Source organism: Vigna umbellata, chromosome 6 (genome assembly GCF_029865625.1).
Source record: "Vigna umbellata cultivar VRB3 chromosome 6, Vumbellata_1.0, whole genome shotgun sequence".
Lineage (NCBI taxonomy): Eukaryota > Viridiplantae > Streptophyta > Magnoliopsida > Fabales > Fabaceae > Vigna > Vigna umbellata.
The window spans coordinates 5131031-5147506 of NC_142170.1; the positions used below are offsets into that span (position 1 = coordinate 5131031).

Sequence of the window (16476 nt, forward strand, 5' to 3'; positions counted from 1 at the left end):
GAAAAGAGAGCTCACTGCAAGGGAAAAAGGTTGGGAAAGATCTTCTTGAAAAGAGAACTTGTGTATAATTGTTAATTTCATAAATATCTCTCTTAAGTCAAGGATTTTGCATTCCAGAAAAACCAATTTCCTTCTTAGCCCAGCCAAGTTACAATCCATGAAGAGCCCTTGTGATGAAAACTTGCTTGTGAGTATGTTTGATTGTGGTTAAATGAAAGGCAAGGTTAATTTGTGTGACATTGTGATAGCAGAGTGAAAAAGACATCAACACTATACACCTGTGAGTGAGTTATACACTTTTGAGTGCTTGAGTGATACACTTTTGGGTGCTTGAGTGAAACACTTTCTTTGGTGAGGAGTAGTTCTTTGAATTTCTGATTGCATCTCTGCTAGGTTGATTGATCATTCTTAAGGATAGCATATGTTGAAGTACATGAGCATTACATTGATTTTGATTGAATTAAGGCATCTGCACATCTTGACTGAGATCTTTATGCTGAATTAATAAAAGTGATTTCTTGTCTTGGAAGGAAAAGTTTTTGAAAAATGTTGAGTCATTGTAGTGAGTGTTCTGAAAAACTAAGTTACATTCTGTTTTGCATGAGGATAAGCAAAGTTCTAAGTTTGGGGTTGTGATAACGATTTAAAATACCGTTATCTGTGATGTAATTTTGATACTAAATGCACCCCTTTTGACTTAGAAACTTGCTTTAACTCATGTTTTTGCTTTAGTTTTATGAGTAAGAGAGTTGAGGTTGAATTTGATGATTTTATGATTAATTCCCTTTGTTTTGATAGAAAATGAGTTAATACAGGAAGCAGAGATGAAGTGCTAAGGAGTTAGAGCTCAGAAAGGCCTGGAAAAGCATGAAGGAAGGACAGTGCGAAGCTTGGGCGCCCTGTAGAGAAGCTCAGGCGCAGAAAATCGACGTTCGCCGCCCAGGCACCCTCCTAGGCCGCCCGTGCGTCGAACCTCGAAGCCTGGGTGTCCAAACTAGAGGCTCAAGCCCTACGGAAATCGACGTCCACCGCCCGGGCGCCCTAAATGGGGCGCCTGTGCTCGTGTTTCGCGGGTCAAGCCCAATTCATCTCATATTAAACAACATTCGTCCATCTTTGTGTTACTCTACTATTGATCAATTTGCATTCATATTTAATTTTATGTCTTTGCATTTGAAACCAACAATCTCGTTTTATTTAAGTCTTAATTAATTGAGTTATCACACAATTGTTTAGTGCTGAGAGTCTTCAGGAATACGATACTTGGTCTTACCATTTTATATTACTATTGCGATTCGGTACACTTGTCGATCCATCAACAAGTTTTTGGTTTCGTTTCTAGAGATCAAAAATATTGTTAACAGGCAACGTTCGTGAGCTAACTTCAAAAGTTTCATCGACTTTCGTGATGGCTCAAACCCTTTTGTTCATCTTCTCTCACATAATAAAAATGCATTACCCAAGGCCATCGATTCACCTCAACCTCCGTTCAAAACTCCAACTCACCAACAACATCGTGATTCAAATGTTATTAGAAACACCTTGGCTTCATCGTTCTTCCTTGCATTATGATTTTCTATTCTTTCCTATTTTTTCTTTGCAAGGATTTAAGTTTTTCTAGTTTTAATATGTTGTGAATGGGTTTTGGGTATTGTGACGATGGATATCAAAAGGGGAGGGAGATTCAAAATGGTGATGGGTGAACAGATGAATTCCTCAAGTGAAGGTCTGTAAACGTGACTGTGAGTGAAGAGGGAGATTGGAACGACTCTAGGTGTGGTCTTTGTATCAGTTTGGGCACGGGATGAAGATGAAAAATTGATGGATTCAAAACTTTTGGAAGAGATGGAAATAAGGTAATAGGCAGTCGTTTTATGAGGTTGATGAAGGAGGCTAAAACTTGTTATGCAAACATGTTGAAACGTGGGTGCTCTAATGGTGAATGAGAGGTAAATGGAGCTCTGTGTAGTGATTATTCCTCGTTGATTATTTTATTTTGATTATTACATTATGTTTTTGATATTTAATTGCAAATTATGCCAGTTCATACCAAGGCTGAAGAACATAAGCAATTACATTCTATAGAATCGCTTAATCAAAGACTGGTTGCCTAGAAATATCGGTTCTTTAAGTGGTTGGCTTTTCCTATGATACAAACACAAGTGAAAAAGATTAAAGAATCTTCAATATTTGGTAATTAGAAAGTATATGGTGAACAATTTTCTCATTCTTTTTCATGTCTAAACCTACTTATTATTACTACTTTTAGCTGATAAATAACCTCTGCCAACATTTGTTTTTAAAGTGTTCATTAGGTTGCATGTCCTTATTTGCTTTTGCATATTCAAGATTCGGATTTGTCACTTTGTGACTGGATTAATATATGTCTACCATTTAGTGTTTAATTTATTTTATCTCACTTAAAGGTTATCTTTCTTGTATTTGTACAAAAGGAAAATGTGAAAAATCAAAAGGAGCACTTAATTCTTTTGCTTACGAATGTACATATACGGCATGTTTCAAAACCTGATCAACAACCTAAGCTTTGATTTTATCTATTACTATGGCTTATGGCTTTATCATCTTATATAAACATATGTTTCCCCCTTTAGTTTTTTACATACAACACTTTCTTGTTTAGTTGGACGATCTGCTTTACATGAAGTGATGAAGAAACTCTTCATAAACTACAAAAAATGGTGCAAGTATTTAGGTAGCAAAAGTAGCCTATGGTGAGATTTGCATTTCTCAATTAGTAGTTGCTTCAAATACTAGTTTATTTGAGTGCAAAATTGAAATTTATGGTCTTATAAGTACCTAGTGAAGGTAGAGATCAATCTACGTTCAGACCTCAAGTCTGTTGGCATTGTTAAAATCATCATATTATTTAACTTCATTCTTTTTTGTAGATATTTAATAATTTATCCCAATTGAAAGGTAGAGAGATGAATTAAAAGCAAGTGAGTTTTCTTTTGAGTGTTCGTCATAACTTGTAAATATCTTAGGTTTATAGTACTTTACCATCTTTTGAAAACTATTTGTAAAAGTTATAAAGGTTGTATGTTTATGTATATATAATTTCATGTTTTAAAGTTTGTTAGACAACTTAATGTATGAATTCATTTGCTTAGGAATTGTTTTGTCTAGTAATATGAATTGTTTGAGATTTGCAAGTAAGTTGAATGGACAGAAAAATGATAAAACAAAATGAATCTAAAAAAAATCTAACTTACTATAACAGGTATCCAAGTACATGTTACTGAACTTATTATGATAGGTCTCAAAATACCTGTTATAATAAACTACACTTACTATGACAAGTTTTCAAAAATCTTTTATAATAAGTTGGACTTATTATGATAGTTACTCATTTATTAATCATAGTAAATTTAATTTACTATGACAAATTTTCACAACGTCATTAAAAGATTGAACTTTCTATAACTTTTCAACTATAACGCCATAATAACTATCATAAAAAAGTTGTCATAAAAGGTCATGTTTATAATAGTGTAAGTTTAATTTTGTCTATATTAAAAGATAACGAGGTCAACATGATAAGACTGACATGGTATTGTCCTTTATAGGCCAACATGATCTCATCTCTTATAGAGGACAATATAAGATAGTTAAAAATGTATATAAGCTACTATACATATTGGACAAAGATGATCTCAAAAATACTTAATCGAGATGATCTTGATCCTAAAAAATTTAATCGTCATGATTTTAGGATGTCACTACATAATATGTAGATGAGAATATTGAAATGATACATATTATAAAATATAAAATATAAGGTGTATTTAATTCTTAGTATTTATCGTAGAATAAAGCGGTGAGTGAAAAGTGTAGATTTTAGAGTGAGGTGGTTGGAGAAATTTGAGAAAAAGAGTCAAACTCATAAATGTTTAGTCGTTTGTGAATGACCATTGTTTTGAAACTCCTGATTATTTGGTTTTCAGTGCTTGCAAATTGCAATTCCACACATTTAATTTGAGTTTCAATTTTCCATGTTTTTCAAACCAGTGTCGCAGTAAATATCAACAACTTCATAAATTTCAAGTCAATTTTCTACAATAAAATGAACTTTCTCTTGTAATCATGTATTACTCCGCTATTAATTCACTAAGCGCAACTTTAAAACTCTTCCTCATTTTCCTCACTCAAATAAAAATTTAATTTATAAATATATATATATATACTTAAATAAGTTTTTATTCTTAATCTAATATCCATTTGTACTTTAAATATACAACATCTTTTCTAATTAAGTATTTAACAACTTAAATACTTTTATTTATTTTTTTACTTTACTTACTTTATTTTTATTATTTACTTATCAAGTTATTTATAATATTTATGATGCTGAAAAATATATGCATTAAAGTATTTTTATTATTTGTCTCAACAATATACATTATCACATTATGAAAATAAATTAGTTGTTATGATATAAAAACTAAATAATTAACAAGTATTTTTAAATCAGTTAATAATATAAATATGTTCATTTTATATATTTAAATTTAAATATCATAATGTATTAAATTTTCAATTTAGAAAAGTAATTTGTTACGTATTTAAATCAAAAATTGATAATTTGATATGATACGTGTGTGTGTGTGTATATATATTTCACAGGTTTAATAAACATCTAATGATTTTATTGTATTTTCTTAAGAAAAGAAATCAATGTGCCGTAAAAAAAATCAATGATGAATATCAAGTTGGATGTCTGATATTAAATTTTCGAAGTAGTGATTCCATTTAACCAAATTCAAAAACATATATTTTTATATTTGTATTTAATAAAAATAAGTACTAAAGTTTAATTTTTAATTTTATATATAGAGAGAGAAAGAGAGAGAGAGAGTTTAATCACGTACGTTATGGAGTAGTTACACTACAAAAATATGTAATTTTACCGGGGGTTTTTTTCAATATTACCGGCGGTTTTAACCCCCGCAAATCACATTTCCCGCGGTTGGACCAACCGTTGGGAACACGGCCGTCGCCAAGTAAGTACCGGCGGTTCTGGAAAAAACCGCCGGTACTAGCGGGGGTTTCCGGAAACCGCCGGAAATACCAGAGGTTTTGTCGAAACCGCCGGAATTAGCGGGGGTTCTGTGAAAACCGCCGGGAATTACGGGGTTACTCAAAAACCGCCGGAACTAGCTAGGGTTATCTCAAAACCGTCCCTATTTTGCATGTGTAGTTTACTGGGGTTAAAACCGCCGGGAATTTATACAGTTCATTCTTTTTTTATTGTGATAAAATTAGATTATGATAAAAATGATTTTATTGAAAAAACAAACAATAAATTAATATGAACTAAAATTGAATAATATTGTATAAAATAAACTATATTGTTCAACCTAATATCATTCATACAACTAATTGTTCATGCATAAAAATTAAAAATAAAGATGTTCATTACATATGTTCAATATAGATGTTCAGTACAAATGTTCAATACTAAAAGTATGACTCATAAAAATATTCAATAACAATATCTAATTTTCTTCTTCATTACATCTATTGTTTGGCCCACTCCCTTGATCAGATACCTACAATATAATATAATAGTTAGTCGATAATATATTTAATTAAAAAAATCATACAAATAAATTTAATAATTATTACCGATGATCGTTGAAATACTACAAACTGTGAAGGCAATGAACCTTGATGATTTTGCAACAAAAGTGTCATCATTGCCTTCATTTCATTGACTTGTGATGTCAATGAAGATACCTATAACAGAAATATTTATTTAAAAAGTGAGAAATATGATACCTAACATGTTAATCTTAAAAGGAATAAACCAAGTAAATATTCATTAACCTGAGATTCTAATTTAACATTAGAAGAAGTCAATGAAGATACCTATAACAAAAAAATTTATTTAAAAAGTGAGAAATATGATACCTAACATGTTAATCTTAAAGGGAACAAACCAAATAAATATTTAAATATTCATTAACCTTTGTTCTTTCATCAAGTCGATAGTCAACAAAAGAAGCCCAATGATCTCTATCTATGCCTTCTGGAGCCATGGCAATCAATTCATCTCTAGTTCGCGTCCCATCATCTCTTTGTTGCCATAATTCTTGCCGACAATCTCTCCATTTATGATTAAGCGCTTTCAAGATGTAATTGATTTGAATATCGGAATTCACTTCAAACTTTGTCTTCAAAACAAATTTTAATAAAAAATTAACAACAATTACCCAATAAATAAATTTTGGATGTCTTTTTTGTAATGGTATTTTGTATTTACATTACTTACTTGAATGGTATTTTGAATCATGTCTTCTTTGTAACTTTTGGGAATCTTCTTCCAAGAAGAATAACAAATAGGGAATACCTTGAAGTTTCTAGCGATACTTCCCAAGAATCGATTCAATAATGCGCCACCATCTCCAATTGGTTGATATTCCTCATTCCAATGTACAATAATCCTTTCATTTTGAGGCAAATTCCAAACATCATTTGTTTTTAAGTGTTTGGTAGTCATCTTACGTTGGTCATCTGTGAAGAAAGAAAATTTGTGTCAAATACTCTTGTGTCAAACAACTTCAGCAGTAACTATTCATATAAGTAACATAATGAAAGCATTAATATGTTGAACTTGTGTCTTACCAATAACATCAACCAACCATGCTCCCTTGTGTGTTGGTGGCCTTTCTTGTTCAACTTCCAACTGAGTATCCTGATTTTCATCTTGTTCATGTTCATCTTGTACATGAGAATTTTCTCCTACTTGAGGTGGTGAATGAAGAGCATCTTCATTTGAGGGCTACACAAGGGATGATGAGAAAGCAAAAGAAATTATCATTATTGTTATTAAATTTCAACAAAAAAGTGAGTTAACTTAGTGAGTCACGTTTCTTTGAATTTCAGGCATTTGTTGTCAGATTCCATCTGCACCAGCAATTAACATTTTAGTAGTCACAAAAACCTTTATTTTTTCTACATGCTAACACCTGACACTTCTTTGCATTTTCTTCCTACTTGGTATTTTGGAACAGGGAGCAGCTATTGATCGTATCCTTGGAGAGATAGTTCATAACAAAGGCATGACGGCACCAATTGACTATGACCTATGCATTGGGCACTTTCTAGCCAAGGTGAGTGCACTTCATTTGATTTCCAATTCTTAGTTCAGCTTTGATTTTGCATTTTCAGAGCATTTTTTTTATCATATGTACTTCTTCTAAAAGATTCTAATACAGAACTACTTCTAGTTTTTTATCATACAAAACCTTCTTGGATAATTCAAGAGTAATTCTCTAGCCATCTCACAAATGACAGAAGACTTTTAACATAATTGTCCTAACCTTTAAGGTCCAAATATCACTTTGTATAATACAAAAGATTTCTCAACGTGACTAGCAACAAATAATACATATAACACATCTAATGTACTTTTGAGAGATAAAAAAAATAAGATCACAGCAACCAATCCTCTTAACATACTTCATAACAGCACAATCAACAATTAGTTTGACCATTCCATATAAGTTATATCAAGCATATGTAACCAACCAGCATATGAGATAAAAACAGAAGCGCTTTAATATGAGTAAAACAGCCCAATAAAGTTACAAAACAACAATGTTTTAGTGCAGACACAACAGTCAGAACAGTCTAATACAACAAGGATTTTAATGCAGTAACACCAATCAAAACAGTCAGGATTTTACTACATAACAGCAGTCAAAACAGCCAGCAAAGATTTTAATGTGGCATATTTACAGTCCAATACAGAAAAATTTACTGGTATAAAACAGCAAGGAAATAATGCTGAAACATCCAACAACATTACATAAAACAGCAAACAATCACTACTAAAATTCTGATACAGCAATTGCCCACATTTCTAAAAGTTTTGCCTTCTCTTATTGGTATGACACTAAATTCCCTTGTTGTTGCTACTGATTAGAGATTCCACAATTTTTGTCTTTAAATAAAATTTTACGTTTACTGTTTTTACTAATGTAATTGAAACACTTACATTAACTTGAACTGATGACTGAAAAAATGCATCTGGGGACTGAATAGGTGCAGGAGTCCATGCTGATTGAAAAGCAAATGCATTTGGGGACTCGATATGAGTAGGAGTGCATGTGCTTTGGCTTGTCGAAGGTAGCTTTAGTTTGTATGTTCCTATAAATAAATGAATGTCAAAAAATGATAACATGAATAAAACAAGTATTAGACATTTAAAAAAAAGGGAACTTACTTCTTTGAGGGGCAGAAAGAGAGGGTGAGGATTGGACTTGAGGAGCTGGTGGATGATTAGTTGTGTGACCCCATGTATGAGAGGCACTTTGCTGTGTATGATGTTTTCTCTCCTTCTTCTTAAATGTCATTTTCTTCATCTTCAAGTGGTCTACAAACAATTACATAAATAAAAATTAAACCACCTATATAAGATATAATAAAGAAGAAAATAAACAGAATAACTAAATTAAAATTAAAATTAAAACCTTGTTAAAATTAAAATTAAAATTAATTTCGTTATGTTAACATGCACACGACTAGATCAGTTAAGGTTTTGGTCTATACACATAAAACTATTTTCAACTTAAAAACCTATTTGTCAGCCATCACTATAAACTTGTTACATGGCATAGTCGTGCTAATGCATTATTCAGCCTCCTCCACTGATTGGGTTAAGTGTTAAGGAAGTGTTCATTTATTAATTTAATACATATGAAAGAAATCTATGTTTTACAATATGACAGACTAATAACATTTATGTTTTATAGTCGAACTTCTTATCGATAGTTTGTTCAGATATATGTAAAAGGACTTGATAATTTTCATTTTTATGTTTTAATTATGCTTTTATTATCACATTTTATCATTTGCAATCAATCTAAAATCATGTGTTTTGTCTATAACATCTGTAAGATACCAAAACCTTTTAATATAGTTAGTTACTTCTCTGAGACACAATTGGAGTTGTTCATGTACTATGGTTATCCTCTAGCTCACTTGCTCTGAGGAAGGGTTCCCTCTACAAGCTTGTTAAATTTATCTCTCTTTCACCACTATACGTTGGCTTCATGTAATAACTTAAAAACCCCTTCTCATGGTGGCTTAACAAAATAACAAACTCTTTCTCTTTATTTTGACTCATTTTTCACCCTTCCGGCGCACACAGCCAAAAAGCAGAGTGCTCACACAAGGCACAAAGAAAAAATAGAGAGATAACAACAACAATAAAATACAAGAGTTAGACACAATCAAATCAATGAACGCGTTCAATAGAGTAAAGTACAGGAGACAAACGCGTAGAGTGAAAATGAACGAAGAGAAAATGAATGACCTCGCCAGATTTCTGAGTTGCGTGAACCGCAAATGCGAGGAACTCCGAGACCGAATCTATAGTTGAATTCCGAACGCACCTCGACGAACAATAAGGCGCCTCCACGCTGCCTCGAAGCCTCGCTCAGTCCACAGATGCCTCGACGCCTCGACACTTCGCTCAACCCTAACAATGGTCGCTCAACCCTAACAATGGAAGACCAGCACGATGCGGAGAAGGGTTTTGAGGGAAAATAATTGTGATACAGGGAAATGAAGGCGTGGGGAGGGAGAGAATTAGGATTTGGGAGAAATTAGAGAATTGGGGAAAATGAGTGAAGGTAGAAGAAATGTAAGGCGCGGGGACAGGGGTAGGTATTATTTACAAAGATACATTAAAATAAAATAAAACTTTAGAAACGTCTTCTGCTATAAGCCAGAAAATAAAAAAAAAAAACGTAACTGCGGTTTTAATCCTAACCGTCCTAAATCGTTCAGGGGTTTCTAAACCCCCATAAACTAACCCCTCCTAAAATCTACTATTTTTGTAGTGTTATATGATGTTGAACTTGATAATAATTGCCTTTAAAGTCTCATATAAACAAATTTCCAACTGGTTAACATTCAAAACTATTTGCATTAGTTACGTGTAATAATTAAGCTTGTACATGAATTATATAATTAAATATAATTCTTATGTTATATTTCTTTTTCCGCCGTCTGTATCTATAAGTTGTTTTACTTTTTTATTTTTCGTTTCGTTAACAATGATCAAATAGTACATACTTATTAAAATATGTTTTTCTTTTATTCTATTCAAATTTAACAAATTCATGCTTCCTAAAGTTCAAATTGGTCTGATTTTTTATACATAGAGATCACAAACAAACTTGAACAAACATAATTTGTATAAACATATCTTAATGTTAACGAGAAATTGTTCAATTGGATTTGAATATATATATATATATATATATATATATATATATATATATATATATAATCTTTGTTTACATATATTTTAAATTTAAATTTAAATTATTAAAATATCAAATTTCTATAATTGTAATTTTTTATTATTTGTTGATATTGAAGAAAATTAAATGTATCTAAAATTATATACAAAATCACAATTTGTTATTGAACTTAGAAAAAAAAAGTCATTAATATGTAATGTATCTTAAATGTGGTCATAAATAACAAAGTTAATCTAAACAACAAATAACCTAATATAAGAAAATATACAAAATGAAATAAATAATCTTCAAATAATGAAATTTATAAATGTTTCTAGATTAATTACTAATATAGTCCAAGAATATATTTTAAAATTGGTTATATTATATTTTCTGTACTTTAAGTTTATAAAGATAATATGTTTTCCTTTTTTTCAAATTCAAAAACTGAGTATAAAAAAATATAAATTTGTCCTTTATTATCCTATTAATCATCCAAACCAACTTAATATTGTTTTATATTTACTTTAAAAGATTTTATTAACAACTTTTTTTATTTACAAATAATTTGAGCCAACAGGTACCTATTGAAATACTTCAATCATTATTAGATAGGTTATTTTAATTTTTTTTTTCAACATTTCCAACTATAACTGAAAAATAAAAACATAAAACTTATATAAAAGGTATAGCATACTTCATTACTAAGATAATTAAATAACCTGTGAGAAAATATAAATAACCTAATATAAGAAAATATACAAATGAAATAAATAATCTTCAAATAATGGAATTTATAAATGTTTCTAGATTAATTACTAAGATAGTCTACGAATATAATTTAACATTGATTATATTATATTTTCTGTACTTTAACTTTATAAAGATAATATGTTTTATTTTTCAAATACAAAAAGTGAGTATAAACAAATTTAGTTGTCCTTTATTATCCTGTTAATCATCCAAATCAACTTAACATTTTTTTTATATACTTTATGTAAGACCTCTATAATTATAATAATTAGGAAAAATAATTAAATGAGGTGATAATTAATTATTTTAAAAATTTAAGAATTTATTATAAGATATGATGGTTTGTTATTATTTTTATTTAAAAGATTTTTGAAGAGATAAAGACAAAATGTAAGAAAAGATATATATATGATATTTGGTGGTTATTAAAAAGATTATATAAAATCTCATAGGTGTATTTAGGATTCTAAAGATGAAGGTGAACCTTATAAATATACATACTAAGCAAATAATTAAGTGTTATGCTTGGTGAGAACCTGACATAGAAAGAAATTTTGAAGATTTACGTTCAGGTAAGGAAACTAATATTTTATTTGCTATTTGTATATGTTTCAAAGTTAAGAACCATAATATTTTGGGTTTCATATGACTATTTTAAATGAAATTGTATAATTATGTGGGTGCTTGAGTTTAAAAGGGAGTTTTGTGAAAAGGATGTTTTTTTAAATTATAAATGTACATTTGCATTTTGTTTCATCATAATCTGGGAGACAAGTAAGAATAATGTATTCCACTTTTAATCCAAAATGCTACCTTTTGAAAGCATTTTATTTCACCATTGTCAAATAGGCTATCTAGTAAAAACGTTGTATTCCACAATATAAAATTAGAAAAGTTAAAATTTGGGTTGTTACTTTATAAAAGATTTTATTAACAACTTTTTTTTTATTTACAAATAATTTGAGCCAACAAATACTTTTAAATACTTCAATCATTAGATAAGTTATTTTCATTTTATTTCAAAATTTCCTACTATAAACTGAAAAATTAAAGAAACACATAAAACTTATATAAAAGGTATAACTTATTCAACTTTAATTATTCTTCAATTAATAAATTATTGATCATACGAAATTTTTAAACCATCTTCTCCATCTAAATCCTTGATCATACGAAAGAAAAATCTCAAAAAGGGTGATTGTATGATGAGCAACAAGAGTACCACCAATGTGTCATTCACATGTTTTCTTACCATATTCCTCCTCAATTTTCCTAACAAATGCGATTATATGATGAACCTGATCACCGATAACGTGTCATGCACACATAATAAATATATAGTTCAATTATTACAAGAACATTTTTCCTAAGATGTTTTGGTTAATGTCTGCATGTAGAATATTTATGCACGTGATGTCACACTACATTGTTAAACCACGTACGATACCTATATATAAGGATGCAAGAAAGTTTATGATACTTTTAAAGTTGGCATAGAATGTGGTCATTCAGCCACCTGTATCTATATATGTAACAGAAATTAATTGCTTCCACACTGCAAGCGGAAGTTAAGCAACAGAACTCAAAACAATCTAGAAGAAAAAACAAACAAATAAACACGTTTTTCTTCAAACTAAACCGAAACGCTTCTTCCTCCAGATATTTCCTTCTGTTTTTTCTTAGTACACATGACATATGCGAACATAATGACCCTTCTTTTCTTTTTATCAGCATTAATCAGCATTTACTGCAAGGCATAGAAATATACATTTTTGCTATTATAAGCAGCATATAAATACAACACACATATGCACCGCTTCACGACATTGTGATATAAAGTATAGAATTTTGAGAGGGATTTCACAGTTGTAATCACAAACAATACTCGGTCAGATCATTATAAATTCATTGCAGTTCGTCTCCTGATATTATTAGGGACACAGGGAAATCATAGATCAAGAGGATTTTCAAAGCTGTGTCTCTGAAAGTTGAAGGTGGACATGGATCATCAAGAGATAGCAGACATAGAGTCTCAAAATGTGGATACCCCCCCTGACGTATCACACAAAGTAAAACGTCAAGTAACTCTTAAGGTATGCATGCATCTCAAAATGTCCTTCTAGTTTTCCCTATAATGAAGTTCTTCCCTGGTTTACACATTTCAACAAGTGCTTGCATATATTTTACATGTTTCTGTCATAATGAGTCGTTCCTATATGTATTCACAACCCTGTTGATTATTCGTCTTTTCATGGCTTCTGATTCTGGATTGTAGTGTTTCCGAAAGAGAAAAACACGTGCACAAGCACATGGCATACTTTTTTCTTCAGCTTTCTCTTTCATTCATGGGGAAAACTAAGTTAAAATGATGGTGGAATGAAATGGTTTTGGTCTCTTTTATTTTCATCATGCTAATAAAGAATCAGTGTTGATTTTTTGTTGATCTTTGTACAGTTTGATGACGTTGTGTACAAAATTAAGACAAGGAAAGGTGGATTATTTAGGAAGAAGGGAGAGACAGTTGTAAAAGAGATACTGAAGGGAGTGACAGGTGTTGTTGAACCTGGTGAAATGCTGGCCATGTTAGGTCCTTCTGGGAGTGGTAAAACAACACTGCTGACAGCATTGGGAGGTAGGCTTGGAGGGAAGCTTCATGGAAGCATAACATACAATGGTGAAGCCTTCTCAAATGCCATGAAGAGGAACACTGGCTTTGTTACCCAAGATGATGTTCTCTACCCCCACTTGACTGTGCTTGAAACCCTGATCTTTACTGCACTTCTCAGATTGCCCAACAGTATCACAAAGGAAAAGAAAGTTGAGCATGCAAAAGGGGTGATAGATCAACTCGGTTTAACCAGGTGCAAGGATAGCATAGTTGGAAGCCCTTACTTGAGGGGGGTTTCTGGAGGAGAGAGAAAGAGGGTTAGCATAGGACAAGAACTACTCATAAATCCAAGCTTGTTGTTTCTTGATGAACCTACTTCTGGCCTAGACTCAACCACAGCACAAAGAATTGTCTCGACCTTGTGGGAACTAGCATGTGGAGGGAGAACTGTTGTGATGACAATTCACCAACCTTCAAGTAGGCTATACTACATGTTTCATAAGGTGTTATTGCTATCTGAAGGGAACACATTGTACTTTGGAAAGGGATCTGAAGCCATAGAGTATTTTTCTAATATGGGATATGCCCCATCTTTGGCCATGAACCCCTCAGATTTCCTTTTGGATCTTGCAAACGGTAAGCTTTATTTTCCAGTGCATTTTACCATATTAGATATTCTGTGGTTTTTATTGAACTTTGTGCAAAATTGAGCCTTGACTGGTACATTTCCCCCAAAATCTATGTTATATGTTTAGGCAGAAAAGAGATTTTGACTTTCAACGTTTATACAATTTAGATTACATAGCGGAATATTCTGTACCTTGAATCAAGAGGGCTTCTGTTGCTACCAGTAGTATCCTAAATGGGAGTTCTGGGAATGTGCTTCTGATTTTAAAATTTATAAAAGAGAACATTTGATCTTGGATTGTTACAAGTCACTGTGCTAATTCTGCAATAACTGCAGGTATCTACACTGATGAATTTAATGCGGATCATATTATAGATAAACAGAAGTTGATTTCGGTGTATAAGGGAAACTGTGCTGCACAATCGAAGCCGGCACTTAAAGGAATCAATGACTCTGGCAAAGACCAGAATAGATTTAAAGAAGAGGACTCCGAAAAATGGCCTACCAACTGGGGACAGCAATTCCTTGTACTATTAAGAAGAGACATCAAAGAGAGAAAGCATGAATCATTCTCTCTTTTGCGTGTTTGTCAAGTCCTTGTGGTTGCTCTAATTTCAGGACTACTCTGGTGCAAGTCTGATATCTCACATTTGCAGGATCAGGTAAAAATTCTAATAAAAAACACCAATATAGAAATCTAAGTATTGTTTTTCTGAACCTATAAGCATAATTGGTTTTCACTAAGTTAATTTGGGTTGATTGATTGATAGCTGATAACCATTATACTGTACATGCAGATTGGGCTTCTGTTCTTCATATCTGGCTTTTGGGGTTTCTTCCCTCTCTTTCAAGCAATTTTCACCTTTCCTCAAGAGCTAATGATGCTACAGAAAGAAAGATCTTCAGGAATGTACAGGCTTTCCTCATATTTCATGTCAAGGGTGGTAGCTGACCTTCCTATGGAACTTGTTCTTCCCACCATATTCCTTTTCATAACCTATTGGATGGCAGGGTTGAAGGCCAATGTGGTGAACTTCATATGCACATTGCTCTCTCTCTTACTCAATGTGTTAGTAGCACAAGGTCTAGGTCTTGCCCTTGGTGCTTCTGTGATGGATCAAAAAGCTGCAACAACACTTGCCTCAGTGATCATGCTATGCTTTTTGCTGGCTGGTGGATTTTATGTTCAGCATGTTCCAAAGTTTATAGCATGGATAAAGTACATTTCTATCAGCTACTACACCTACCAGCTGTTCATTGGGTCTCAATATAGCTATGGTGAGACATACCCTTGTTCCACTGGACAGTGTCAAATTGTGGAGTTTCCTTCCATAAAGCAAATAGGAGTTCATTTTGGATTGCATGACCAACTCATGGCTGCATTAGGTCTGGTGATAATGCTCATAGTTTACAGAGTTATAGCCTATGTTGCCCTTATGAGAATTGGAGTGACCAAGAACTAGCTTAGCCAACTTCCCTATATCAGGTTTAGAAGTACTAAAATAGATTTTCCTTTTCCTTTTTCAACTGAAAGTTAACTCCAGTTCTGCACTGTCATGCAAATGTGAAACTTCTATAGAGTACCATATGTATTTGATATAAACAATCCCATAAAGAGAACATTAAGTTGATAGAAGCAGGATTACTCAGAGTATGTGTAATGTAATTAAGATTTCAATTTCAGTTTTTAAATCTCTTTTAGTAAGTTCTAAAATTTAATATTCAAGATTTAATTTACACTATATTTATAGTAGATGTTTTATAAATCCGTTTTGTAAAATAAAATTTGCTGTATATCTTATTATCAGTTCACTGTAAATTCATTTTAGTCTTGTCTTTATAATGTATATGTCTCAGTTTACTATAAAATCATATATAAAATCCTTTTAGTTTTGTTTTTAAAATGTATATGTCACTATAAGAATCATTTTAATCTTTAAAATATACATGTTTTGATAAGAAGAAGTACATGAAAAATTTTATCATATATAAGAGAGTATAAAATTTAGTATTAAGTTGAATTTAAAAGGTTGACTTCTTTTTTTTACTTTAATAATAAAATCTAACTTATGATTTAATGCTTTCATTTTATTTATATATTTGCAAATTCCAATCCTTTTAATTTTTAAATTTATAATTTTATGAAAAAATAATTAAAACACATTTATAAAATTTATGTTTTTATAAAAAAAATACACATTTATTATATATGG

The 16476-nt window shown here is 31.3% G+C and overlaps 2 protein-coding genes across 3 annotated transcripts; one reads left to right on the forward strand and one right to left on the reverse strand.

Moving 5' to 3' along the window:
• Positions 1–5391: 5391 nt before the first annotated feature.
• LOC148196631 (uncharacterized) lies at positions 5392–9717 on the reverse strand. Of its 2 annotated transcripts, XM_088093205.1 has the most exons (9): positions 9341–9716; positions 8249–8398; positions 8021–8172; positions 6646–6802; positions 6293–6534; positions 5988–6194; positions 5848–5889; positions 5647–5757; positions 5392–5570 (listed from the first exon to the last, which is right to left on the reverse strand). In XM_088093205.1, the coding sequence occupies exons 2-9, from the start codon at positions 8385–8387 to the stop codon at positions 5517–5519; spliced, it is 1104 nt and encodes a 367-aa protein (XP_087949331.1). In that variant the 5' UTR covers positions 8388–8398; positions 9341–9716; the 3' UTR covers positions 5392–5516. The 2 variants fall into 2 exon arrangements, with proteins under 2 accessions (XP_087949331.1, XP_087949332.1); XM_088093206.1 differs by lacking the exon at positions 5848–5889 and having other exon boundaries at positions 9341–9717.
• A 3174-nt stretch (positions 9718–12891) lies between these two features.
• LOC124829483 (ABC transporter G family member 9-like) lies at positions 12892–15923 on the forward strand. Its single transcript, XM_047303005.2, has 4 exons — positions 12892–13120; positions 13482–14271; positions 14600–14925; positions 15061–15923. The coding sequence occupies exons 1-4, from the start codon at positions 13028–13030 to the stop codon at positions 15724–15726; spliced, it is 1875 nt and encodes a 624-aa protein (XP_047158961.2). The 5' UTR covers positions 12892–13027; the 3' UTR covers positions 15727–15923.
• Positions 15924–16476: the final 553 nt, after the last annotated feature.